Raw genomic sequence first — 27,219 nt, 5'->3', positions numbered from 1 at the left:
GCCATACTTTAAGTTTTAAGTTTTAGTGGCATCTCGGCACGCTGAACTTCCAGCTCCTTCAAATTCACCAGGCTCGACTTCACCACAACACAGACTGTATGGGCTGTAGCAGCTGCCGTAGTGGGCCAATCACATGTCACATTGAAACAAAGAACGCTTGCAATGACTGGCTGCGAGCAAAACCATTTTTTTTAAAACTGGGTAGAAACAGGATCAAATGCAGGTATCATTTGACTGGAGAAGTTTAAATACTGCCTGGTACTGGGTTATTTCAAGTGATACCTTAGAGGTATCGAGTACTGATACCCAGCCCTACTTCTCTATAACATCACAGGGATATCAGCAACAACCAACATTGTCTGCATTCGGCTGCCATTGTGTTTGAACATCTCCATTGAACCATAGAACATTAATTCATCTACTAGGGTCATATTTTAACTACTAAACACAACTAAGACTTATCTAACATATAATAAGCTGTTGGAAGCACTACATCCTCCTACACAAATAGGAATGCATTAAGAATCCAGACAGCCGCACAGACACGGTTGACAGGGAAGCTCACAGCTGTAAGCGTACAGTGCTATCCTGCAGATCTGTTTAAGAATATGTTCCATGTTTTCACAGTATGCCCTTATCCCTTTTCCTCCCCAATTTGAAGCAAATTGGAGACAATTGTGACTCGCTCTACGTGCCAAAAATTCCCAAAGTGCTGTGGGGTTTTCTCACGCCTGGGGCGATGTTTTCTGTGCAACAACTTTTGCAAGGGCCTATTGTGAAACACTGCGGCTAAATTCATGGCTGCAGACACACCAACACTGAAATCAGTGAACGAAAGCTCACAAACACACTTTCACACTCACATAAAACACACAATACATTTTGTAAATAGTTGAAAAATCACTATTTCACTTCAAGTGTTTGTTGATAGTTTCTTTTTTAAACTGCGCTTTGACCTCTGGGTCAGAAAGGGTTAGATTAGTACAGTATGGTAAAAACAGACAAACTACAGTGTCCTCCATAGGTGCTGGGAAGAGAAGAAAACAGACGAGAGGAGACATACACCACCACTGTCATTCCAGTCATGACCATGGGCCACCAACCACAAAACATGGTAAGCCAAGGAGACCACACACAGACACAAGCACTACAGAAACAAGCAGTGCTTTACTTTACATACATAGTAACACAACAAACACTTATTCCAATCTATCCCTCTTACATGCTCATTTACACACATCTCTGTCATTCCATACTAGCTAGAGAGGACATACTAGAAGCAATGCTGTGCACAGACACATTTAAGGATTGCAATCACTTTTTCACATACACATACATTCATACTGTACATCTACTGTATAAATGCATATGCAAGAACAGAACATATAGTAGGCTACAAGCCAGTAGTACCAGTACTACACCTATCCCAGGTTACATACCTATAATGACATACATTTAACAGCACCTAAAGCTTTCTCTTGCTCCCCACTAAATAAAGCAAATCCCTAATGCGGAGGGTTTGCTGTGAAACAGAGCACAGCCCAGCCAACACTTGGGACAGCCAAGCGCTCGGATGCCAGACAGGCAGCTGCTCTTTCCCCCTCTTACAACCACACTCCTTACCTGAAACACTGCGGTGGCCATCCTGTCTCAGTGTGTGTCGTTCTCTCTTTCACTCTTTGCTTTTCTCTGTCCGGTTGTGTTTTAGTGCTGCATTGTCCTTTCCCTTATCCCCTCTGTGCAGCAGAGAGGTTTTCTCTGCGCTCCAACCAGATGGCTAAAGCTAAATCCACTCACTGTTACCTTGGTGCAGCGCAGAGCTGGAGGAGTGTACAAGTGTGTGTGTGTGTCGGAGAGAGAGAGAGTTGGTGTGTGTGTGTGTTTCAGGCTCCAGGCTAATAGGTCTGGCTAGTCTCTCCCTCTCTCACTCCTCCTCCAAGAAAATGAGCATAAAAATGTCTTAAGAGTCTTTATGTGAGCGCGAGAGTGGGGAGAAGTGCAGCCAAAGGCAAATCTTAACATCCCACAACTGGAAACGGCGCAGTGCAGCACTCGGCGCTGAATAAGCAGGCAAAGTCTGGCTACAGGCTATAGCTCTTTCCCTCTCTTTCCTCTGCCTGGGTTTTCTCCTCCCTCTTGTTCAGTCCATTTTCACCCGCCTCCCAAACGGGGAGACACATGAGTAACGAGAAAGGAGAAAAAATATTGAGCTGAATTTCCCAGGGAGATCAGGGGGAACGGGACATGAGCTCGGGAAACAAAAGCACAGCTTTTTCTCTCTCTGTCTCACTGTCTTTCTCTCTCACACACATACACACAAACACACACTTTCCTCACAAGCTCATTCTTCATTCGCTCCTTGTTATCAGCTTCTCAAGTTACAGGTTAAATATGAGTTGCCCCCCTCCACCCGCCTTTTCTGTCTCTTTCCCTCTCTCTCTGACTTTCCCTCACACACACACACACACACACACACACACTACACAAATACTCACACACTCACTCTACAGCTGCAATGAGAGAAAAAGTACTGTACCATGAATGAATCCATTGACTTCACAGCAACTCCAAAGTCAGACAGCATCAACAGCAGCGTGGACATACATACTTATCAGTCGCCGGCTCTGCGTGTCTCTAAACTCAAAACGCCAATAAATCACGTTGTTTTGATTCCAAGAGTTCAACTCTTAATATGCTGATATAATGAGATATCAGTGTGAACTTTGAAACCAGTTGACAACAACTGCTGATCACGATTTGATTACTGTCCCTTTAATTAATTCCTAAGGACCAGTGAAGAAAAAGACATATTTATAATGCGCTTACCTGGAATGTATGCAAACATACTCTTTAAATTTGTAGTCATCCTTTCCTCCAAACTTCATTAACCCTTCCATCTGCTGACTTACATTATTTAATACACTGCAAAACTTAATACACCTTTGTGGCTTTCATATGCATAATATACATATATGGAAATAAATGCATTAATAACAAGCTGTTTGTAATTGCTAGAAACTAACTTGCTTCCAGCTTTGAGATCTTAATCAAGCTGAGGAGGTTGGTAAGGCCCCTGCTCTGGTGGTGCTGCTGTGAAGTTCAACACCAAGAAGCTGATTCAGTTTTCTGATGAGGCTCATTACTTGAATTAGTGACGCTAAGTCATCAGACGACTTAAAGTAAAACGTTATCTGCAGCTGTCAAATTTGGGAAAACAGAGATCAATACATATACACAACCTTGAGAAATCTGGCTCAAATGGCACATGCAAGTTGTCACTCACGTACCTTTTAAACTGGTAACTGTTCCTGGTAGCTAGCCAGCGTGTCAATCTGCGTCCACATATCATGACAACCTATGGTACTAATCCCCCCCAAAAAAGAGAAATTTCTCTCATTAGATAGAAAAATTTCAATGATGTGATCTGTGTTAGGATCTAAAAGGTTCTCCGATGGAAATGTAATCTTTGGATTTGGATTTAACTCCTCAAACACGTCCCCAGTTACTTTTGTCAGGACAATTTTCAGTCAGCAATACAGCAATGTCCTTCGAAATGGAATACAAACATCCACATCATCAGTATACAAAGTGTTGCAGTTATAAATATCCCTGGACACATCTTTTGACCATTTTCAAAATGTGTTTGTAGTTTGGTGATCCTTGGCAGCTGAAGCGTTAGAGCAGTAAGACTACAGTGATTTGTAAGATCTGTGTTGTGTTTAGCTGTGATTTGTACATTAAGAGAAAGGGATGAAGTTTAGGATTGGTGATTTACTGTCAAACTGTTAACGTGTTATTTCCTCAGCCTGTAGAAATGATAATGAAGTCATTTTCAGTTGTCCTTTGACTCTCCAGAGGTACTGTTAACCTCTCAAGCATTGCAATGAAAAGCATGTTTGTCCAGAGGGCTTCAAGCTGCAGTTGCTGGACATGACGCTGAGAGCACCGAGACTCAATCAAATCAGTCAAATTGTGAGCCGTAAAACCAAATCATTGAGCTCAAAGATGCCCACAACCCCAGTTGAGCTGAGCCCAGCAAAAACCTCTAGGGGCTTAAAAAATGAAAGCAGAATTAAAGTGACAAAAACTGCAGTTCCCAAATTGAGTCTATCCCCATAGACCCCTATGTTAAAATGCTCGACTTTACAGTGGAACATGTTTACCGCCTGGTACAAAAAATGGTTTTGGTTTTTATAGCTAATTTCAACATCCATGACAACTGTACTGGGGTTATTTTTTATATAACTCAGCTGTTTACATTCTACTAAGTCTTAAAGTTGCGCATGTTAAAGAGCAGAGCTGCTTTGAGTGAGTGTCAGATCCACCCTTCGCTCCTCCACAGCTCCACACTCTCATCCAAATTTGGTAATTTCTGGCTGAATAAACAAACAACATAACAACAGAAATACTGAACTTGTCATTTTAAAACAGCAGTCCACAAACCAATGAGTGATGTCACAGTAGCTACGTCCATTTTTTTTGTACAGTCTATGACCTTAGTCTGGCCGAGTCTGGTTTGCCTGATACAGAAATGTCAATTCGTTAACCTCCCTTTCTACCTTCAGTGTGACATTGTCTCCACTCTGACCAATTCTAATGGGGGCGATTTCCCTAAACAACATATCTGCCTGAATCTAATGGCATCCACAGTGATGCTTAGCCATTCCAACATTCTGGTTTTGCTGGGGTTTTAAGAGTGGAGCAAAGTAAAAATTACAATGTCGGGCAAAATTGAGAAGACGTGCCATCTATGTAAAACAGCTTGACAAAGATGTTATTCCCTCCCCGTGGCGCTGATCAGCTAGTCATTAATTCCCCCATGGCACTCAACTGATCAATTGTTTTTCAGTTGAGAAGCTGCTGTTACATGTAACAGTGCCTGATGTATCAGTCGACTCAGTGTAGTGGGCAGATTCAAAGCTCTGGACCCTGTCAAAAGTCACGTCATAATTCTCTGTGGATTCCTAACCAAAAATTATGCTTTCACATTATAAATAGGGATTTCATCTATTGTTAATATAAACATATGGATTCGTTTAGGTAGACTGTCTTTAATCTCATCTAGAATCATGATGATAGTTGGAAAGTCTGAAAGTACAGTATGCGCTCTGACATTTAATTCGTTTCCACAGCCTTACCCGCTATTATCCAGTAGCAGACAAAAGGGACATTACCAAATAATGTTTGGTACAAATTTGTAGCACATTAAGTACTACACCTCAACATGGAAAGAATGGCAACTGTCTTTGATGTTGCTCTCAAGTAATTACACGGAAGGTACTTCTAAACGTAACACCTTTAACTCAAGCCATGCTCACCAGATGTCGGCGCAGTAAGTATTATTTAATTCTCTATTAATGACAAGGGCCAGGAAGGAAGGGAGGGCCGCCACAGAGGAGCCATGTGGTTTATGGTAACAAAACAACATGCTTGTTTATGTGGGGTGCACACCTTTAAAGTAGGGACCAGGCAGAACTGTGGGAAATGGGATTTCCCCTTGTTTTCTGCTGTCTGTGTTTGTCCATGTGGGTATGAGTAACTGTATTTAGAGCTTTGTGTTGCCACACTCACTGAAATGCAATTATGCATAGCAACAGTTAAGTCTCTGTAGTTTGGGATTGTAAAGTATGGGAAAGTTGTCTGTCTGTATTTGAGACTATAATATGTTTCTCTTGGTCTAGTCTATTTCCTTTGACCTGGCTTCATGATCCTGTGAATGCTGTCTATAATGTGTAGGCCAGGGATTTCTAGTATTAGCTTGAGAAAAACATAATTCTGATTAAGACAGACCACTAAATCATTGACAGATCCCATCATCAGCATGAATCCTTTTGTACATGACTGAACAAACTCCAGCCATAGTCTACCTATGGCTGGGCTGGGAGTGTTTTTCAGATTGTATCTTTAAACGTGAAAAACATACAGAACTGTTGAGTAATAAGCAAACCATAACAGATCACAGATCAAAAGTGCCATGCACATTTTGCTGTTGAGTGAATGAGCGGGATTGAAAGAGACAAAGACAGAGGAAGAACTAGAACTACCACCTTGTGGTTGTATGTCTCTGCAAACCCATCAAGTTGCAGTTACAGTTTACATCAATGTCTGTGAAAACATGAATGCCTCACACACTGTCACACCTACCGACAGCAAGGTGGGCACCCAAGATTAGTGTCACCAATTCAGTATCTGACCAATTGTCCCTTCTGTGTGAGTTATGACATTGAGTAATGGCCAGAAAGGTGTTTTTGCACAATATTATGATGTCACAGTGAAGTTGACCATTGACCATTTGGATATAAAATGTCATCACTTTATGATTTTATCTAATTAGAAATTGGAAGTGGAAGTGGAAATTTTGTCAAAGTTGGCATATAAATTCCTGAGTTATGGCCAAAAACATGTTTTGTGTGGTCACAGTGAATTTAACCTTTGACCTTTGGCCAAATTTGAGAAAATTCCCTCCAGGCCTTCTTGAGATATCACGTATATAAAATGAGACGGGTGCAAGGTTACAGTGACCTTGCCCTCTGACCACCAAATTCTACTCAGTTCATCCTTGACTCAAAGTGGATGTTTGTGCCAAATTTTAAGAAATTCCCTCAAGGTGCTCTTGATGTGTCATATTCTTGAGGATGAGACCGATGCAAGGTCACAATGACCTTGATCTTTGCCCTTCTACCAGCAAAAACCATTGTTAAGTCCAAATGACATCTGTGCCAAATTTGAAGAAATTCCCTCATAATATTCTTGAGATATTGCATTCACAAGAATGGGATGGACAGATGGTCAGACACACAACTAGAAAACATATTGCCTCTGGCCACGGCTATTGCTGGCAAGGAGCATAAAAACAAGTACAGTAGTCTTTGTTAGCTAATGAATAATAAAACAACCCGTTCTCTCTCCCAACTCATCCAATATTGAAACTTGTTTAGTAGCCCTTGGTTTCCAATTTCAACGCACCAAGGCACCCTTTAGAGTTTGTTATTAGACACTTAGAGCCAATGAGGTAGTATAAAGAGCAGGAAAGTCTGCGTAGGGAGGCCAGGGTGGACAGATCGGTCAAACAAACACAGGACTTTTACCCAGGAGACCACTGTTCATATCCCATGTGAAACCAAAAGTCAACAATGAGTTATTTTTATTTTGTGATGTACATCGTCTTGACGTTAGGCAGTTTACTTGTCAGTTAAGTTACATAACAAACAAACATCACAAACGTGGTCATTTCTTAAACCTGTAAAAATTGTACTGGACCTGTATGCTTCCCGTACACAGGAAGTTTATTTTATTTTGAAGACTCAATGTGCATACAACAAGCAGAAACTGACACTTCCAAAACTGATACTGGAGGTGTACCTAGAAAGTCACAGTTTGAAGTGTAGGGCTACTGACCAAGCTGCCATATTTGACAAGTTGAGGAGTGAGAACATGCTGGATAAACAGAGAATAAGACAAGAAGGAAGAGAGGGACATGGAGAAGGAGGGCTATCTGGGTGAGGTCCAGTTTCATGAGTCTGACTCAGGCTTTCCCAGGCAGCAGATGACTGTCCCCCAGCGCCCAGTGGAACGTTACACCAACGCCCATGCAGCTTACAGACCAGATTTAACATGGATTTTTCTCCTGGATGGTCATGATTAAGAAGCAGGAGCTTGGTGGAAGCGGGCACGGGATGGAAAAGTTGTCACTTTGAATCAAAAGACAGGCTGGAGATATGTGGGTGGGGAGTTGGAACAAAAAGGTCTCAGAGCTCCCTCAGCATGTAATGAGGAGATGTCCTCCAGCGAGTCATTTCACACACAGCTGTTGTAGTGGTCAAGGAAGATTAGTGATAGCGGAAAAGAGGACGCATGCTCAGCAACTGTTCCACACAAAACTAAAGGTTCTAGAGAAAATAAATTACGCAACTGCATGCTCTACAAAGTCATCCCCTTCACTTATTCCCTCCATGGCTGTCTCCTGCATACACTTGGCCCATTGTTGACATTCTTTCCAGCAACTCTTGATTACTCCATCATGTTAAAGGCTGGGCGTTCCTGTTTGTTTTCTCTGCTGTATCTATGCACATGTCGCTACCATGCAGTTACTAAATACATGGCCATAAGCCACTGCTTCTTGTGTAAGCGCTTCGCTCACGCACTGGGACAAGGAGAGATGACAGATGAGTGTTTTTGGTTTATATGAAACTCACAGGTCAATGAACCTGTTTTTCTTCTTGCAGTCACTATTGAGCCACAATTAAGCTCATAATTGGGCTCAAGTAGACAACAACAACCGCATATTTTATTTACATGATTCAAGTTAAAGCTGCACACAATATTTTTGTTAACAGTGGATTAAAAGAGTATGTGTAATGTGAAAGATGTCCCATTCAGTAAACCCCCAGAGAATTATCACCAGACTCTGCAGTTCCTCTCAACTCTACAGAGCACTTTAGCATTGTTCTGCTCAATGTTTTGGTTTTACAGTCTGCAAATTAACTGTTTCGGTTCAGTCTCAATGCTCTCATTAACTCAATGGCCAAAAAGATGACTCTCTGAATGACTCTGTGTCAGCCAGATGTTTAAGTAAGCAACTGTTAGCCAACATGTTAGCCGTAACAACTCTATTGATCGAATCACAACATAAAATCAAATGGTGCTGAGATAATGCTGCCTCCATTAGTTAAGTTTTTAGCCACCTAAAAAAGGCCCATCCAAAAAAATCTATTTCAGCTTACACAGATACAGCATCCACTTAAAGATATATTAATTCCTTTAGGTGGCTAAAAATCAGCTACTAGATTTGGTCTATCAAAAATGCTAGCAAAGCAACACAGTACATAAAATAAGCACAAAAGCAACATCAAATAGGTTCAACCACTGTGTTTCACCATACATCTTTGTTACAGTTATGGCTGAAAATGACAACAGAAATGAACAAATTTGCTGATTTCTCATATCTTCGTGATTGAAATCAATTGCCAGTTGTCTACCTGGAAGTGACTGTTGTTGTTTGTGCAACATCATGTTAACTCAGCCTGTAAGGCAATAATAAGTCAGGGTTGTGTTTACAGCTTGTTTTGCTGCCCCCATTTGGCCAAAAAATAATCAATAAATGCAGCTTCAAAGTCATCTTAGTGTTCTCCCATCACTGCATTACCTTCAGCGTTTTGATATATCTCTAAATATGGTGCATTTTATTGCAAATATTCTGACTAAGTGACCCATTCTAAAATCAGAAACATAATCTTGCAAATTAGAGGCCTTATGATTTATCCCGTGCTTTTGTTGCTGTTGTATACTCGCATGCTTGGTCGTGAGGAGGAGGGCAAAGCAGCGAGCATGTGTTTTGTCCTGTGACTGCTAATTCAATTAGCCTCAGAGCTGTTGGCTGGCTCTGTATTTGATCAGACTCGGAGCTGCTTACTTGAAAATACAGCACATACAGAGACCATGGCAAAGAGTCAAGGGAATATTTTGATCACGACCCCACCCCATCCATTTCATGTTTGCCTTGTTTGCCATATCAGCCCCTCAGTCAGTCACAATATGACTTTCACATGTTTTCTTTTACAGGAGTTCACCCCCACTCTACTGCTCCCCCTCTTACTGTAGCTCCCATTTCTCACTATCTGCAGAGCCGCCACCGCATGGAAAAGGAAGGAAGTTGTTAATGTTGTTGCTGGGATTCAATACCATGGCGACATCTTTGAAACTTCACTTGGGATTACATAATGTCTCCTGTACTTACAGTCAAATAATAATATGTTGTGTCTTTCTATTAATGGCTAGTTTATCTCAGAATGACTAAAAACTACAAATTGGACAAGTGCAAAAAAAGCCACCAGCTTTAGCGTGAAAACATTATCAGTCTGTGATAGCAAATGCATCTGACCTTGTGTAAATGATAAGCATCAAGAGGTTTGACCACTAACAGTTGTTTTTTTGTAAAGCGGGGCTGCACAATTTACCCGCTCACACTATCTGAGGAGTGGAACAATACCTTATAATCATAACAAATAGTAAAAGTTTTATTGACAGTTTAAGTAAATTACATGTCATCAAGTCTTATAAAGGTCTGGGGAATAAACAGAAATTGAATTTAGTCTGAGAGGTGTTGCATTACCATGGAGTAGACATGAAAGTCAAAACAACCTCTAACAGGTATTTAAGGCACTGCCATTATAAGCAAAAAAAAAAACCTGAAATCCCTTATGCCTGTGCCAAAGCACAGGCACTAGGAGCACTAAGTCACACACTGACACAGCTTCCAATTAATGCCTGTGTGATAAATCAGCCCTGTAGCAATGTGTGGTATCTAAAGGAAGTCACTGGAACAGAGGGTAAACCAAATGATCTTGACAGCTGCTGCTGGAGAAAGAGGTTACATGAGACAGAATGGAGTTTAAGGACAAAAACAGATTTCATGTCCATCTAATTCTGCACATTTGGGCTACTCCTCAAAACTACCTAAAGTAATCAAAGTTTAAAGTTGTGGTAAGTTTAGTAAAACATTAGTTTATCAGCAGAAAAGTATTCAACAATTAAGATGACCAATTCATTCATTCATCAAGAAAAAAACACACCTGATGACAACGCACACATGATGATAGTAAGCAGGGATAGTGTTCACCAAGTTCACCATATGAGTTAAGTGCGTTAGCATGCTAACATGCTAATTTGCACTAAATAAACAAAAGCTGATGGAAATGTCACCTTTTTGATATCAGATATTTGGTCATTAACCCAAAAAAGTAAAGAAGGTAAAATAAATGCATAAATAAATTTGGACCTAATGTTGGCACTAGATGGGATCACCAAAGTTACTACAATCCATCCTGAGGGGATGAATTATAGGAAGGGGGTGAATGTTTATACAAAATTTCACTGTAATCCATCCAATAATGGTTGGGACATTTTACTCAAAAACACAAAGATCAACCTCATGGTGGCACAAAAAGAAAAGTCATAGGAGCCCCATAGTCATTAGAATTGATCCTCTGGGAACCATAATCGTTCATTAAAAATTCATGACAATCCATGCAATAACAGGCAAGATATTTCAGCCTGGACCATGGTGGTGGACCAACTGACTGACCTTGCCACCCTGAGAGCCCCACTGCTGGCATGGCTCAAACCAGAGCCAACTTCTCAGATCTGAGGACATGCTGCTTTGTTCTGTTTTAGATTTGTAAACTGATCAGCTTTAGGATTTTGGACAGTTGTTACTTGGGCTTTAAAGGGATAGTTTACTTCAAACACTACAAAGGAAGAGAAAATAAATAGTATGGGAGTTTTATGGTAGTGCTAAGATGGCAAAGTAAAGTGGCGAAAGTTTCCTCAACAGCGTCCACTTAGACTGACAGTGAATTTTTTAGGTAGGCTTTTTTTGATAGGCTAAATACATTTCAGTGTCAACTCCCATTCACAACAATGTACTGCTGAGCTTCTGGGGTTCTAGTCCTGTCTGTTTCTGCAAACAGGGAGCTCACCACCAGCCATTTACTTAAATTAATACACTGACTATATACAAGTACCTCATACAGCCCCACTTCAAAAATCCTAAACTATCCCTTTAAGCTCGGTTTTGCCACTGAAGTATGGTCTCTTTAAAGACTGACTAACTGGCTTTGTGCATGAAGCTCCTGGTGTCCAGGCAGCTACTGTAACCTTCCACAGCCATAAATCCAAACTGTGTTCAGAAGGTAAGAGGAACACCAGCTGCAAACCTGATGTTCTCTCTCAGAAACACACCTCACATGCGTAGATACAGGTGTTTGGATGTGTCAAAGACTTAGAGGCAATAAATACTGAGAGATAGATGACCTGTCTTATTCTGAGCCGCACCAAGGACTTTCAGTCTCCAGATGATCGCTCAGAAATGTTAAAAATGTCGAGAAACGGTTGCCACTGACATGCACACAGTGCCAGAATGACTGCTTGTTTAAACACAGTGCAATGCAGTTTAATCCAGAAACTTCCTGGAACGGAGGAGGATTAAGTAATCAATCACAAATATGCAGGTGTATCCACAACTAGGGAACACAAATTATTGATTTGATTGATTGCTTATCCTTTCTTAAAAATAATGTATAAATTCCTCATTATAGTCTATTCTCATTTGTCAGAGCAATCTAAGAACTCTTATTAAGACTGTTACCTCATCCAGCGACACAAAGAAGCAATTTGCAGCTTTTCACTTGGCAAACATGATGAGCAAAATAAGGACATATCCATCAGCAAGCTGCAAGCAGCAGATCTCTTACTGAGGCATGTTATGCTCTATGAAAGATACTGAAAGGGTCACAAATAACAAATCTGAAATAACAAAAACACACAGCGGAGGTCAGCCAGCACTAAGAAACCCAGGATTTTTCTCCAAACACGCATTCGCAGAATTTCAGGAGCTGGGAAAAATGAAAACAAATGCTTCGTCATTTTGGAGCGAATAATGAAAAACTAGTGGAGTGAGAGTGTGTTCATGTTCTTCCACTTTGCTTTCTCAGACCTCCTTCCTAATTAACAGTGGAACATGGTAGTTTCCTTCTCAAAACACACTTGACAGGCAACGAAGGATCAGTGAAATCTAATAGGTTGTACTCAGCACCTCAGCTTATTCCTGACTTTAAGTGTTTCCAACCCAGCAGAGCCTGACCAGTGTATCAACGGCCTCATATTTTAGCTGATTCTAGCTTATCAACACATTCTCACTCCCAACTCCTCAAATACAGCAACTTGGTCAGTGGCCCTACGCCTCAAACTATGATGCTCAAGGTATTCCTCCGGTTTTGGACGCACAAGGACTGCAAGTCAATTTCTACTTGTTACATGCAGGGTGAAATGGAGGTTCTGTCACTAAAACTGCTTAAGGTTTAGGCAACGAAATAAAGTGGTAAGGTTTAGGAAAAAGATCATGGTTGGAGTAAGAATAACTACGTTTGTATGTAACTTAAAGGGATGCTTCGCCAATTTTCAACCAGCTTTGTATCATAAAAATGTGGGTAGTATGTGTTAATCAACTGTGGTAAACTTCCCTCCATCTCTCCCTGTTCCCCCCCTCTCGCTCAAACTGCTGGCTGTACTTCCACATTTTCATATTGCCCGCCACCCGCGCTGCCACCACAGACATAAAAAGTATAGAAGAGGACTGAGGGACAGACCCTAACTCAGACCAAAATGCAATCAAATGGTAAGGTATATAGACAGCGCTGGTCGAATATAACCCAGGGTTATGTTACTGCACCACCTATTTCTTGCCTAAAATCTTTATAGAAACATAATTAAGTGCCCTGTTTAGCTATAATAGTGATTATTTGCGATCAGGAAGGGGGTGCAATACTGTTTACTGCATAGTGAAAACAGAGGCTAAAAAACTGAGATCAAACAGTAAAACTAAGCAATGCTGATCAAATATAAACCAAGATTTTGTTACTACGTTGCGTAATTTTCACCTCAAATGTTTTCAGAAACATGTTTTAGCTTACTGTTAAACATATAACATATGATAACAGATCTTTTGTTAAAAAAAAGCAAGCCAACCACCACCCGCCATCACATTATGTCACCTACCCAACTATGGAACATGAACTTGAGCTTTTTACCAGACTCTATGTCTCTGTCCCAATACAAAAAGAAACTAAAAGGTGAGTCGATGACAAAAAGATATGGAGCTGCATAAATCATCACTGTGTTGTGTGGTTGCTGTGTTTCTGCATAGTACTGATTTATTTGATGTTATGTTTATTTATTCTCAGTAGTGCTGATTGTGTGGAAGATACGTATCATTACTGACATTTTATTTTGCATCATGTTGTATTTTTTAATCTATGTATATTTCATTCTTCCCTTTAGGAGAGGTACCAAGAAAAGCCCTTTCTGGGGGTCTACCTCACCTGTAAACTGTATTAATTTTACTCTTTCTCTGTTCTTTTATATCTAAATGTGCAAACTTAAATTTAAATTTTAAGTTGTAGGTTTTCTACCTCTTGAGCAATAGCAAATTCCATGATCCAATATTTTTTACAGTATGTTTATACTGAGTGTCAAACTGAAAGTGAAATGTTTTTTAATTGTACAAAACAGAAAGAGGATGTCAGTGATTTGTGAACGATTAGAAAATAGGGTTTCCCTCAGTGTACAAATACAATGAAAACTGAAATCATTCTTCTGTCGCTATAGCAAATTGATCCTTTTTCTGTTTGTTTCTGGTCAGGTAGCACCAATTTCCAGTTGTGAAATACTTCTTTACATTAATGACCATGTCACGTGATGTAATTGACATGTGTGACATGACATGCATGTCACCTAAAATTTGTCTACTTGTCCAGAGGGGGTGAGCTGCCATTTTTAATCCATTCCATACATTGTGTGACGAGAGAAAAATGTCTATCGTTTCATATTTTGCTCCATCGTTTATATCGTTGTGATGCAAATTACACTTTTTACGGCAATATTTTTCGTCATTTGGAGTCTGTCCATCTTTTGCACGGATCACACTGATAAATTACTCTTCTTGGCTTTTTAATTCGCGAAGCTTTTACAGTAACATAACGAGTTTATATACTGTAACTCCACCGCTGTCTGTCTCTGCTGCGTTGCACACACTGAGGGTTCAGCCCTGCAGCGCTGAGAAAGAGCAGACAAGCACCAAGACGGTGACAATATTCAGACCAAATCAGGTGGTGCGGAGTACAGTCTCAGTGTTGAGCGGAGGTGTGGGCGTGTTTGTGCTTTAGAACATAACCGCTGTGAAACAATCAGAAAATAATGTTTTATTGATCTGATTCACCAGCTTTCTCGCTACCAGCGCTCTCTCTCTTCACGCACTCTCTAGCTTGCTCAACGACAGCTGCTCTCTCTCTCTCTTTTTCTCTCGTCTTCTTTAAAATGAGTCGGATGCCCAAATCATCGTAATGTTATCAAACAAGGAGAAATGTCCTTCCCTCGTCCTAGTAACGTTTTTGTACTTTTTATTCATTGGATTAAAATGTGCTATATCATGATATGTATTGTTATCGGGATATGAAATGACCTATATCGTGATATGAGATTTTGGTCATATCGTCCAGCCCTAATTCCAAAGTATGACAGGAGCAACTCTGTGTGCAATTCTATACTTCAAATGAATAAAAGTAACATAATAAGGGTGGACTCAGCTAAAAGTCTGTAAATGAAGGGAGTGAAAACTGAGGAGAAAAAGAGCCTGGGGTTTAAAGTGATAAGGGTGAGTGTTGCCGCCATAAACAACAGAGACCACAGACCACAACTGAGAGGCACAATATTTTTTACAATATGTTTATACTGAGTGTCTGTGTTATAATTGTACAAAACAGGAAGAGGATGTCAGTGATTTGTGAATGATTAGAAAACAGGGTTCACCCCATTATGAACAACTGAAGTGAACAGAGTGAACTTTCATTTAATTAGCTTTGTTATTTAATGGTAGGTGCAAGGCCGGAGCTTCAGCTGTGCCCACCGTTGCACTGTATGGCTGAAATTAACGTGAGCACACCAAGAGCTCTTAAGTCTTGTAAGGTTTTACCTTTCATTAATGCTCACAGCAGCAGAGCACTATTTTTTTTTTAAGAAAGAGGTCAAGTTTAAGTAGAGGACGAAGTCGTAAAAAAAAATTGACAGGTAGGGTATTCAGCGCAAATGTACCATGATTTGGGAAAAACTGACCTTGAAATCCCCCGTTAATCTCCAGGGTGACCTGATACGCTCTCTGTGCCTCTCCTGTCATCACCCAGGAGTGAAATCTTACTGACAAGATTTAAAGCATTTTTCACCTCCAGGTGTGAGCAAACACACCTAAGGGTGAGGGACACATGTGTTCACACACACACACACACACACACACACACACACACACACACACACACATACACTGGTCTGACCATTTGTTTGCAGATGCCAGGTTAAATATGGGCCACATATTAGTCTTATCTTGAGACAGAGATTTATAACTGTAGTGTGTACTTGGGATAACTGTCACAGCTGAGAGTTATGATCAGGAATTGGATTCCTAACATGTAAGGTCATATATGACTGACAGAACATAAAGAAGGGCTTCATTTGGTTTTTAAAATAAATAATTCATAAAAATGTACCCAACGGTCTTGTAGGCCTGACTGAGTACCGATAGTGATCAAGCTTGACCCTGTCGTGGTCACTCCCTTGTTTTTCATCTCAGGCTTGTTAGCAAATTGCTTCCTGCCAAAGCTATGACATGTTGGGTTGAAATGTTTAGAAAAGGAAATGCTGCTGTGATTTTTGGAGATGGAAAGTTTCGCTTTTGTATATATAGACACTGGGAGTATGTTCTGGGCTCCTTTAACGTCTCCTCCCACAAATTTGACCTGTGACTTCCTGAAATTCAAACGTTATCAACAAGTATGGAGCATAGGCTTTCATACATCACACTTTGTTCTGCACTACAGCGACATAAAAAATTGAGTGGGTTGTCTTGAACATGGAGGAAAAGAGACATTTTGCACCCTATTTATTTATCCTCAATAAGACCTATTCACACAGGAGTCATTACAGGGACCTCAGGCATAAATCAGTTACCCACAACTTCTGCATTTGGAAAAATATATTCACACAGCAGTACTCAAAAAGGGTAACAACTTTAAGCAGTTTTCACTGTAACTACTTTCCTACCTTCTACTGGCCGAAATACACCAGCACAAACGTGACGCTACACTTGGGTAGGGCGGAGCAGGGTTTTTAACCTGCGACACAGACTCCCTCTTTTGTAGTGTGTAGTTGTGTGCCACCTTCTGTGCACATACTGAGCTTTGTCAAGTGATACTGTAGTTTAGAAACGCAGGCTTGGGCTTTATTACCTGACACTGAATTAATTAACTGGATTGTTTTAACTGCAGGATCATTGATGCATTGATCTGATTGACTTAATTTCATGTGAAATCTATAAACACCCCAAAAAATGTATCTGCTGTGTCGCATTGCCTATGCTGCATGTTCATTTTAATCAATTTTAAACAGACTGTATTCAGTTTTTTTCTGTTCTATTCAGTTTTTAATTGAAGGAGTGCTACTTAGCCACGCAAAGGGAAAAAAAGAAAAAATAGACCAGTCATGTTAAAACAAAAAAAGAGAGAGAGATAAGCAGCCCCCCACCTCAGGGTAGGTAAGAGTCATAATATTTCAGCACCTGGGTAAATAAAAATAAAACACTGCATGCCTAGATACAAGGGCTGGGAATCACCAGAGGCTCCATAATATGATACTATCACAATACTTCAGTCACAATACAATATTATTGTGATTTTGAATGTGTTACGATATGCTGAGTTTTGCGATAAAATCTATTGCACTATATTGTGATTTATTACCTTTTTTTAAACTGCAAATAATGTCCCCAAAAGAAAACTTTGTCAACATCTATTTTATCCAATAAGATAAGTTTCAGTCTTTTATCTCACTTCAGTCTTTTCTGCAGCAGCAGCAAAATGTATCTAATGGACTGAAAAAGCAGCTGATTATATTTTTCAAGTAGGCTCCCTAAAGTTTCATTTGTAATTAATAATTCACACAATAAAAAAAGCAATACTTGGTACTGTATGATGATGCAATATTGCCCCATAAAACTATCGCGATACTATGCTGTATCAACTTTTTTCCCCCAACCCCTAATAGATACCACTACAGGTTAGTGGGTTAATACATTGGGGTTTTATTTGGCATTTTGCTGAACCCAGTCGTCACAAGAATACTTGAACTGCAAAATGACCATCTTTATGTGTTACCTTCAATTTGTGAGGAAAACTTTGTTTTTCTAACATGCCTACACGGTGAATGGAGAATCCAAAAAAGGTGAACATTCTTCATTAATTGCATGAAAGTTTCTAAACTGATGTTTTGATAGGCTACAGTTTTGCTTTTGTTTAATGTGGTTCCCATTTACTACAATTGAGAAGTGTTTGCCTTCTTTTTTAATCTTTTTGGATTCATTCATCGTCATTCAGGCATGCAAGAACAACAAAGTCAAGGTAACATGTGGTGAGTATTTGATATACAAATGGTAATTTTGCAAGTGAAGTACAGTATTCCTTTAAATCTTCCAATTCTACAGGCACTTTTTCTGGATAACGGTTAAAATACTGCAATGCAGAGACAAATGTGAAAGCTGGCATTGGCCCGGCTTATCATTTTAATCATTTTGCTCTACTAGTTGCCTGTCCTGCATGGTTGACCAAAGCCCCCACCTCGTATTTAGCATAGCCGGTCTGCCCTGCACCCCTGGCATTTCCTGTCAGTAAAAGAGGGATTGGGCAAAGCTGGCAAGTAGCACCCATTTCAATAATGGATACCAGATGAAGGGTGTGTATATACATAGGTGTGTGTGTGTGTGTGTGTGTGTGTGTGTGTGTGTGTGTGTGTGTATTCACGTGCTCATGTGTGCAAATGTTCCTGTAAACCTTCATGGCAGTTGTACTTCTACACACAAAAAACACACAACCTTCCCTTTTTAACAACCCTGCAGGAACTTCAGCTTCATCTGTTTTCCCTCCCATGTTCTTCTACGTGCTCTTTGCCTTTCCAAAACAAGATGAATCAAGTGATGGCTCCATCCAGAGGTCTTTTATTTTTAGACGCAGGGTGATCTCCAAGATGCAAGAGTTTGTCCAATATAAACACATTCTAGTACAAAGAGCACTTGTTTAGACATTCTTAAGATTCTTTGAGAACATAAACTCCTCAAACTCCACCTACCCCAACATCTGCATGTATATACGCTCAGACACACGCACATACCAAAGAGTAGCTGACTCCACCTAAAACATAATATTTCCTCCTGATAAGCTCAAATGGATATTAAAGGGCAAGTTCAGATTTTTCTTGTGTTCTTCTCCATGTAGAAAGCAACACATGTCTGATGCATAAAACCATAAGAAAAGCTTTTTTTAATCCTTTTTGTCAGTGTGTGTGTGTGTGTGTGTGTGTGTGTGTTTAAATACAAAATAGTTTAACTCTTACCTTGACTTCACATTTCTTGTGGCAGGCTATTCGGCACACTGGAGAAAACAGAAAAAGTGAAAAACAAAATTAACTTCACACTTCATAAAAATCTCCCCAAACGTTGCGGACGAATCCAAACACTGTGGTCCAGCATGAATCATGACATTGAGTAGTTGTCAAGGAGGTATGAAAAAGCAAGAGGTTCATTCAAACTCCACAACGTGTTTGTTCTGTGGTCAAAGTCAAATATCATTTGCTGTTAGCAGGCTAATGCTCAAGGCCCAATGTTAGCTTTGTGCTCTTTGAACACTGGCCCCCTATCAAAGACTTAATTCATTATTCTGCGAGATTATGAAATACTAAAGGATCTGACGTCTGTGTTGTTTGGTTTAATTAACTTTGAGATTATGATCAGTAGAGTACTCTTGCGTCAAACATAGAGCCTAACATAAAGTCAGTGATAACATGTGGAACTTGACTGAAACTGCTCTGATGAATGATAGCTTCAACATATTTTTCGTCCACCACACCAGAGCAGAGCTTTACAGACAGCTGCACAGATGTTCTAAAGAGATGCTTATCAAGACAATATAGACAAAACTCAACTGCACGTAATAAAGGAACCATTGCGTCCCTCTCAGTTAGAACATAGCACAACATTTTCCGGACTAAACAGCTTTTAATCCAGCAAGTAATTCAACCTTTATCTAGTCTCTCTTACACATATACAATGGCCAACCTTAAACCTTTAACTCCTAAACTGAAGTGATATTTCTTTATTTCTCTACAGGTCTGCAGTTGGAAAACGTTTTTTCATTGATTTTAGACAATAAGGATTATGAAATTCTACAGCTCAAAGACTCTTGAAGCAGCCCATTTGCCTGAAGAAAATGCCAGCATTGTGTGTTTCTGCAAACCATGAATATGTGACATTTTCACATTTCATCTGTATCACATCAACTTTTCTAAAGTGACATAGCAAATGAGCTGACTTTGTCATCTGAAGTTGGAGGGGATGGATGGTGTTTCACCTCAGAGTGATGCCTGCCAAGCTGCAGACCACTGCTCAAGACCAACAAACAACAAAAGCGTTTATGTTTTAGTGAGACATTGCTGACTTTTTAGGTTCCAAACATGGGTGTTTTGTAGCGACGACAATGTTTTTCCTGCCAACACAGTGGCATAAAAACAGCAGTTGTTTTTTAAGGAGACATTGCTGCTTTTACTCCTTTGAAACATATCCACTACATAATATCATGCAAATGGAATGTATCTGTTGTTTGCATAAATATACAATGCCAATAGTTTTTTCTGACAATTGGGTTGCTTGAAGAGTAAGTGAAACCGTGGGTAAGAATTTCCCATCCATATCTCGAGAATAATATTTCGAATACTTAAATTTAACAGTCTGTGTAATCAATACAATCTCACTCCGACCTCGTCACATATTGACATTTGGTCATGGACTTTCCACATCAACATACGATGTGCAAAGAACCCTGGGTGCGCTGGTTGTTGACGCTCTGTCAACTTCAGCCTGTTACATGCTTTGACTGACTTTAATATACACTTCCATTTTTACAGAAAATGTACAGTTTGCATACAGTCTCTTTCAAAGTAAATGCACTACATCAGTACAAATTGACATTTTTTTTTCTGAAACAACAAATGCCTGTGGTTACATTTAGCCAACACACGCACATGGTTGAATTTCGGCGACAAAAGCACGTGGTTGGGTTTAGTTAAAAAGAGCAGGGTTTGGCTTTACAATCATGCAGGAAACACCAGCTTCCAGGGTGAAAGTCAGAGATTGTTGGACCCATCCACCACCCCTCCTCCCACCCTACTCGGACTTCCGCCACCTTAACTTTCATTGTTGTTCTGCCGCGTGTCCCCGCTGCGGAGAGCCATTCAACAATAACGCTGACCAGCCCAGCATCATGCCGCCATTAAAGCACAACTTTTTTTGTGGGTGTCTGACCCTGGAAGTCACTGACCAAGCGTCAGTTTTCGACTACTTTGGAGTGAGACCGGGTCGGTGTAATTGAGGGAAAATAGCTCTGTGTGGTAATTTAAGCTAAATGTACACATTATCATGCGAACAATAAAAAATCTTTATAGCTAATGTGTAATTTGTACCATGGTCATCATCTTCATTTAGCTTGTCAGCATGCTAACATTTGCTAAATAGCACTAAGCTGCAATTGAGGCTGATGGGAATATCAAACCAAATTTTACATCAATAGTTGTTGTGACACTTCAGTCATAATCGAAGATGACAAAATGCTGGAGGCTCAACATGAAGGTTCAGGGGATCATTAGGACACATCCTCTAGGCACCATTAATGTCTACACCAAATATTAATAGATGTGGCAATATTTGGATGGAAAAGTGAAAACTCTGGCCTACTGGTGGCGCAAGATGGGAAGTCAGGGGTTCACAAAAGTCATTTGGATTTCTCTGGGGACCTCAGATCAGTCACTAGAAAAATGAAAAATGGAAGTCCAATAGTTGCCTACCTTTCAGCTTTGTTTTGGACTCCACTAACTTCTGAGAAAAATATCTGTCTCTTTAGCTGCTAAATGCTCCACTATTTTCACCAGCTACTTGCTAATTTTGTGTGTCTGTCGTTTGGCGCTGGGCTGGGATTGTTTAGTGGGCTTATCAGATCTGTTGTTATTAAAACAGCTTTAGCTGGAATCAACACTGATGAGAGTGGTAAGACTAAACCAAAACAGCAAAACTTTGTTTCCTAAAACTAAAACAATGAGCTAAAAGGTGCTATAAAGCTCTGTAGAACTGAGGGGAACTATAGAGTCAGATAATAATTGTCTGTGGTTGTCTGTCATATGGCTGACATACAAGCGGCTATGAGAGCCAATATTAATATTAAAATATTCTTTATTGCTACTTTAAAGAAACAAGCATTTTTATCAGTGAATTCACAGAGTGCTATGTTATGTGGGAGACAGAGTTGAAAGCAATTCATTACAATCTAGCGCACAATCAAGCAAGATAGAAGACATTGTTCTACTATTGAATTTCAACATATTTTCTCTAGCTTCCTTTCTGCCCCGAGCCCTCCCTCTGGACTCCCACTGGGTCTACAAATAAGGGTCAATGGGGGAGAGCACCTGGACCAGCCGCTCATAAATTGCTTGAGTCCCTCGAAGGACAGAGAATCAAAATACAGCTCAGTGTGCCGAGGCATAAGCTTTCCAAATAAAGGAGAAGACTGTATGCTTTTACTGGAACACCCTACACCTTATGTAATGAGTTATTCTTCCTGTCTCCAGACACATTTTTCAAAGCAAGTGTAATATCTATTGTGATTAGTTGTTAAGTCACTGATATGAATTTGGGAGGTGGCCAGTCCTCACATTGTGTGAGAGTGGAAATCATGCCTATGTTATATTATATCTGTGTTATGTTGTATATTTTCTGAACCCTGCACTCCCTGTTATCTTTGTTGCCTCAGATATACAGTACGCTTCTTAAACACTTTGTTATCTCTGATGTATGTCCATTAATCACACAAGATATTTCTCAAACACAGACCTTCGTCTTTAAAACCATGTGCTCTAGTGTATCTTGTGAAAAATCCCTCCTCTCAGGGCATGATTGTTTACAAAGTCAATGGAAAGTTGAAGTTAGACAATTCGCCCGGAGAAGACGTGTCCCTGGGAGCTGAAACTGTTTCAACATGAGCAGAAAAAAATCATGCTTATCCTGGTTATGAATGTTATGAATGTGATTCATAAATACATTCACATTAAACAGGGTCAGTGTGTCCATTGATAGCTCGTTTACAGCTAACATCTGTACAGCCAGTTCACTGGCTATATTGGGGCCGAATAAACTCAAACGACCCAGTGGATATCTTTGACGGACTGCTTGGCACAACCTGATTTAATAAAAGAAGTGCAACAGCTATCAACAGTGCTAACATTGCAAATCAATTTTGAGAGAAGAACCTTATCATATATTCACAGCAGTTTTGAGAATTTTTGAAGACCTCATCTCAGCATTAACCACATTTTTACTCAGTCTTGTTACGAATTTGGACAAAGGGGACTCTGGTCAAGACTGGTCAAGAATGCAACTGGGGGAATATCACTAAACTGCCTGTCAAAATAGGGCAAGAGTAGAGATCAGATCTTTCCAAGGCTCCTTTGCAACTTGTCGGACTGACTGTCTAATTTAGTTTAGGTAAGCTAAATCATTATCAACACATTTAATCGACTTGAGTTTGTCATAGACTTGGTTTGTACTTGTTCCTTGCTTTTAATGTGGTATTTATGGTTCTGCTCGTCTAATATTGCCAACTAATATTTGCACTTCTTTGCAACTTTATAGCTTCTTATAAACCTTAAACAGCCCTTGGCCTGGGTCAGGGTCAGAGATTAAGTGTTCAGAGCAAGCTAGGGGTCCACCAACAACTACAAGACCTTGAATCTTATCCAGCAGACATCTGAATCTCCTTTTTTCCAGGACAGCAGCATCATTCATTCATTTTGAGGAGACTTGTATCTGGGTGACATGCAGCCATACTTTATTCAATTAACCTGATAACTTCCATCAAGCGTACAACAAAGTTATGTTTACTGTTGGACGTACATGAGATGAGAATTTGAACTGACTTCTATTTCAATACACTGGTATACAAGGAGTGTATAGAAAAAGTGAGAAGCTTCCTTTTTAGAGCCAAATGTGTAATTACATCATGGTGCAGTTAGATTCTATTTAAGCACACGCAGGACTATATTTGCACTTGGGGGGTAACATTAGAAAGTCAGTTTGACTTCTTAATTAGAGACCTTCAGCTGTGGGTGGCACCACCAAGTCCTACCGGGATACACATTTCCAAATCTTCAAAAGTACTTGAGTTCCCAGGGTCAAACCAAATGGAGTTCTTCTACACAACATGACCCACATAGTCTGTCAGAGGGCACAGACTTTGACAAACACAAAGAAACACATTACATTATACTGAGTTTGGAACAAGACAATGAATGAATGAGGTTAGCATTTCATATTTCTGGTCAACTGTTGAGTATCCCAAGGCTCCAAAGCATTTTATCAATTCACAGAGGAGCAACCTTTCCATAGGACTGCAACTATTATTTTCCATATTTTGTCCATCAAGTGTTTGGACTAATCCAATAGCTGAATAATCATTCAGCTCATGAAATATTACAAAATACCCATTGGAGAGCTCATGGTGACGTCTTCAATAGCTTGTTTTATCCGAAGATATTCCATTTATGACCATATAAATCTAAGAAAACAGATAAATCTTCAACTTAAGTATCTGGAACCAGCTAATATTTGCGATTTCTGTTTGATAAATCCTTTAACAATGACTAAGTATCACAATTGTCAATAGACAAGCTGTTTTGGCACTACTATTGCCTGAGATGAAAATGTAGAATTGATTAGAAAACTGGAGTTACAAGGTTTTAAAAGCTGTCTTTGCCCTTAATGTGAAGTCCTGATGGGTTTGTCACATGTGCCAGAGTACTTTACACCACATTTATAACTATTTTGTATAATTACGACACAAAATAGAAAGCACACAGAGACCTGCACAAAGTATTTTTGACGTACTAGATGTGACATATGTTACATGGAATGCACCCATAGATGTGACATTCAAAAATACTTGGCTGTTTGCTTGATAAGCATAAAAGCCATGTGCCTGTCCATCAGGACAATGTCCAGTGCCGTTCCCAGCACGTGAGTCCCCAGTAAACAACACTCCTGGGCCACATGGGAAGAAGCAGGACTTCCATATTGGGTGTGAAAGCACCGAGCCCAGGGAGCTCGGGTTAGGCTTTACCTTGTTAGGAAGTTGGAGCTTTGGAGAATAAACAGAGCAGAAATGTTCCTGGTGGAGGGAAGGAAGAAGGGGGGAGAAAAGCAGAGCAGTGATGAGGAGGGACAGAAGATGAGGAGAGAGAAGAGGATGCCAGGAAGAAGAGAAGATGTTGGAGAAAAGATGGAAAGGATGAATAATAGAGTGGGGTGCAACAACTGCTCACATCAATCATTAAGCAAATGAGAGGACAGCAGGGATGGGAGTTGGTCAAAATGAGGAGATGATGAGGAGTGTGGAACACTGGTTGCTATCTGACTCTGGGTCTGTGGTATGCTACACAACATCAGCGGGAGGGAGGAGGGGAAAAAATGATAGAGGTGGGGGTGTGTGTGACTGAGGCTGGGTGATTTCCTTCCCCTGGTCCCTTGGAATGAGCATATACTCCCACAGGGCTGGGCTGGACCCCCTTACAACGCTGAACACAATCAGAGGGCAGGGCAAGAGAATTTCCTCTTTCTCCCCCCACCTCGCTCTCACTCTCTCCATCTCTCTCCCTTTCCTTTTTCTCCCCCTCTTCTGCACAATCACAAACACGTGAGCACCAACACGTGAACACACAGCGTACTAACATACACACTACGTCACTACTGTGTACAGACACATGCTCTTTTTTTTGAAGAAGAAGAAATAAATAACAGATACATTTAAGTTTCCATATGGTGCTCATGGTAAGCTAAAACAACAAAATCAATTCTTATTATAATTATAATTCTTCCATAATCATCAGTCCTCAACAACTTACATCATTTGATGCTAGGTGCCAAAATCTGATAGGCAGACACAGGTCTTCTCCCTACTTAACCCTAATTTAATTTCAGAACTATAATTAAAATCCATTTAAAGGCTGTAAACCTCAAACCAAACTGTTCACAACACACAAACCAGTGTGCCTGTTGAACTGGAGTCTTTCTATGTATCTTTAATTGCTACCTGAAAACATCTTAGCTACATAGGCATGCCAAATGTAATTATTTTCAGGAAATTTGGGCTATTCAAAAATCATTATGTATATCATGTTTTAGGATAGTTTTTGTGAAAGAAAATTTACGCAATTTGAAATTATTGTGAATAGACGAAACCAGTTACGTGAACCATGTTGATGGGACATGTTGAGCCTTGGTACTGTAAAAAAAAAAAAGTGTAAAAAAGCTAACATTTATGGATGTCACTCTTTGCTTTTTTTATGGGATGAATATATATATATAGAGCTATATGCTATGACAGTGCAATGTGAGCACTACTTTTTTATGAGTAAGTTCAGTCACACTTGTTTTGACAAACTTGTTTTCATAAATAAATATTAAAATGGCGTTACATTTGGTGAGAAGGGCATTATGACTTGTTTAGGACTCAAAACTCAAAGTTTAGTCCAAAGTTTTAGGACTTACTCGTCAGTCAGAAACTAAGACAGAGAAACAGAGAATAACATCTCTGTTCAGAAAATCTAATCTGTAATAAATATTTACAGTACAGTACGGTACAGTATATATAGTGCTTTCAGGTCATGTAATATATCCTTTGAAACAGGCAGCCTTATTAAAGGTACTTAGCTGTTTCACTAAGGTGACTGTAAACAGCTGATGACCTGACATGACTTAACCTCTCTTTTTATGTGCCTACACACTCTCTCTAATAGTCTGTTGTGTTTTTCTGTGGGCTCGTTGCAGTATTAATGTTAGTAATTATTGACACTCAGTCACTGCTATTCATCATTGGACTTACACAGGGGTGTCATCATTCAGCCCACACGTTTTCCCAACCAAAATCCCTGCCAGTGTTGGGTTTCTGTGGGTAAAGCCCCACCTTCATCCAGCTGCTAAGGCTTTCCTAACATGGGAGATTCCCCAAACACATTGCAGGGCAACAGAGTAAATCCTGAGTGAGAGTTCCCATTGAATCCCTCTGTGATCTCTGTCAATTGTTTGCTTGGACCTGACAAAACAGAACTTCTGTTTGTTTACCTTTCTGACTGTTTTTGTGTCACTAAGGGTATTAGTCTGACGTTGTTTGGTTGAAACAGCTGTTTCCATTGATTCAAACTGGCAGCTACCAAAAACACAGCAAATTAACGTGTAAATATAACAAGAGGCCCGACAAATGGGCACAATGCAATATGCACAAGTTCAGGTTTGAGGTTTTTGCTGAAAATTTCAGAAATTTACACTGCAGGTCAGTAGCAGATGTGGCTATACAGCTTGATAAAGGTATTCCATTGGAAACAAAGGACTCTGCTGCCTCCTGGTGGCTTTGACAGAAGCTACAGGTAGAAAACATGAGACAGGAGCAGCGTGGATTATACAGTACTGTGTAATCATGAGCATACACTTCTGGCCATCCAGTCCTCATCTTTCCTTTCTAATATATAAAAAAG

General features: G+C 40.0%; 1 protein-coding gene across 10 annotated transcripts in view; it reads right to left on the bottom strand.

Annotated features, from left to right (window-relative positions):
* The window catches only part of tns1b (tensin 1b), a 229,803-nt gene that overhangs the window by 112,722 nt on the left and 89,862 nt on the right, over positions 1 to 27,219 (bottom strand). For 9 of the 10 annotated variants that reach the window (XM_050048049.1, XM_050048047.1, XM_050048053.1 and 6 more), the window contains exon 3: positions 18,988 to 19,025. In XM_050048049.1, coding sequence (XP_049904006.1) covers positions 18,988 to 19,025 — 38 coding nt within the window. Of the gene's footprint in view, positions 1 to 1,623; positions 2,206 to 18,987; positions 19,026 to 27,219 lie in introns of those variants that run through there. The other variant, XM_050048054.1, reaches the window with a different exon arrangement.

Source organism: Epinephelus moara, chromosome 7 (assembly GCF_006386435.1).
Source record: "Epinephelus moara isolate mb chromosome 7, YSFRI_EMoa_1.0, whole genome shotgun sequence".
Taxonomy (NCBI): domain Eukaryota; kingdom Metazoa; phylum Chordata; class Actinopteri; order Perciformes; family Serranidae; genus Epinephelus; species Epinephelus moara.
This window is presented reverse-complemented; position numbering and strand designations above follow the sequence as displayed.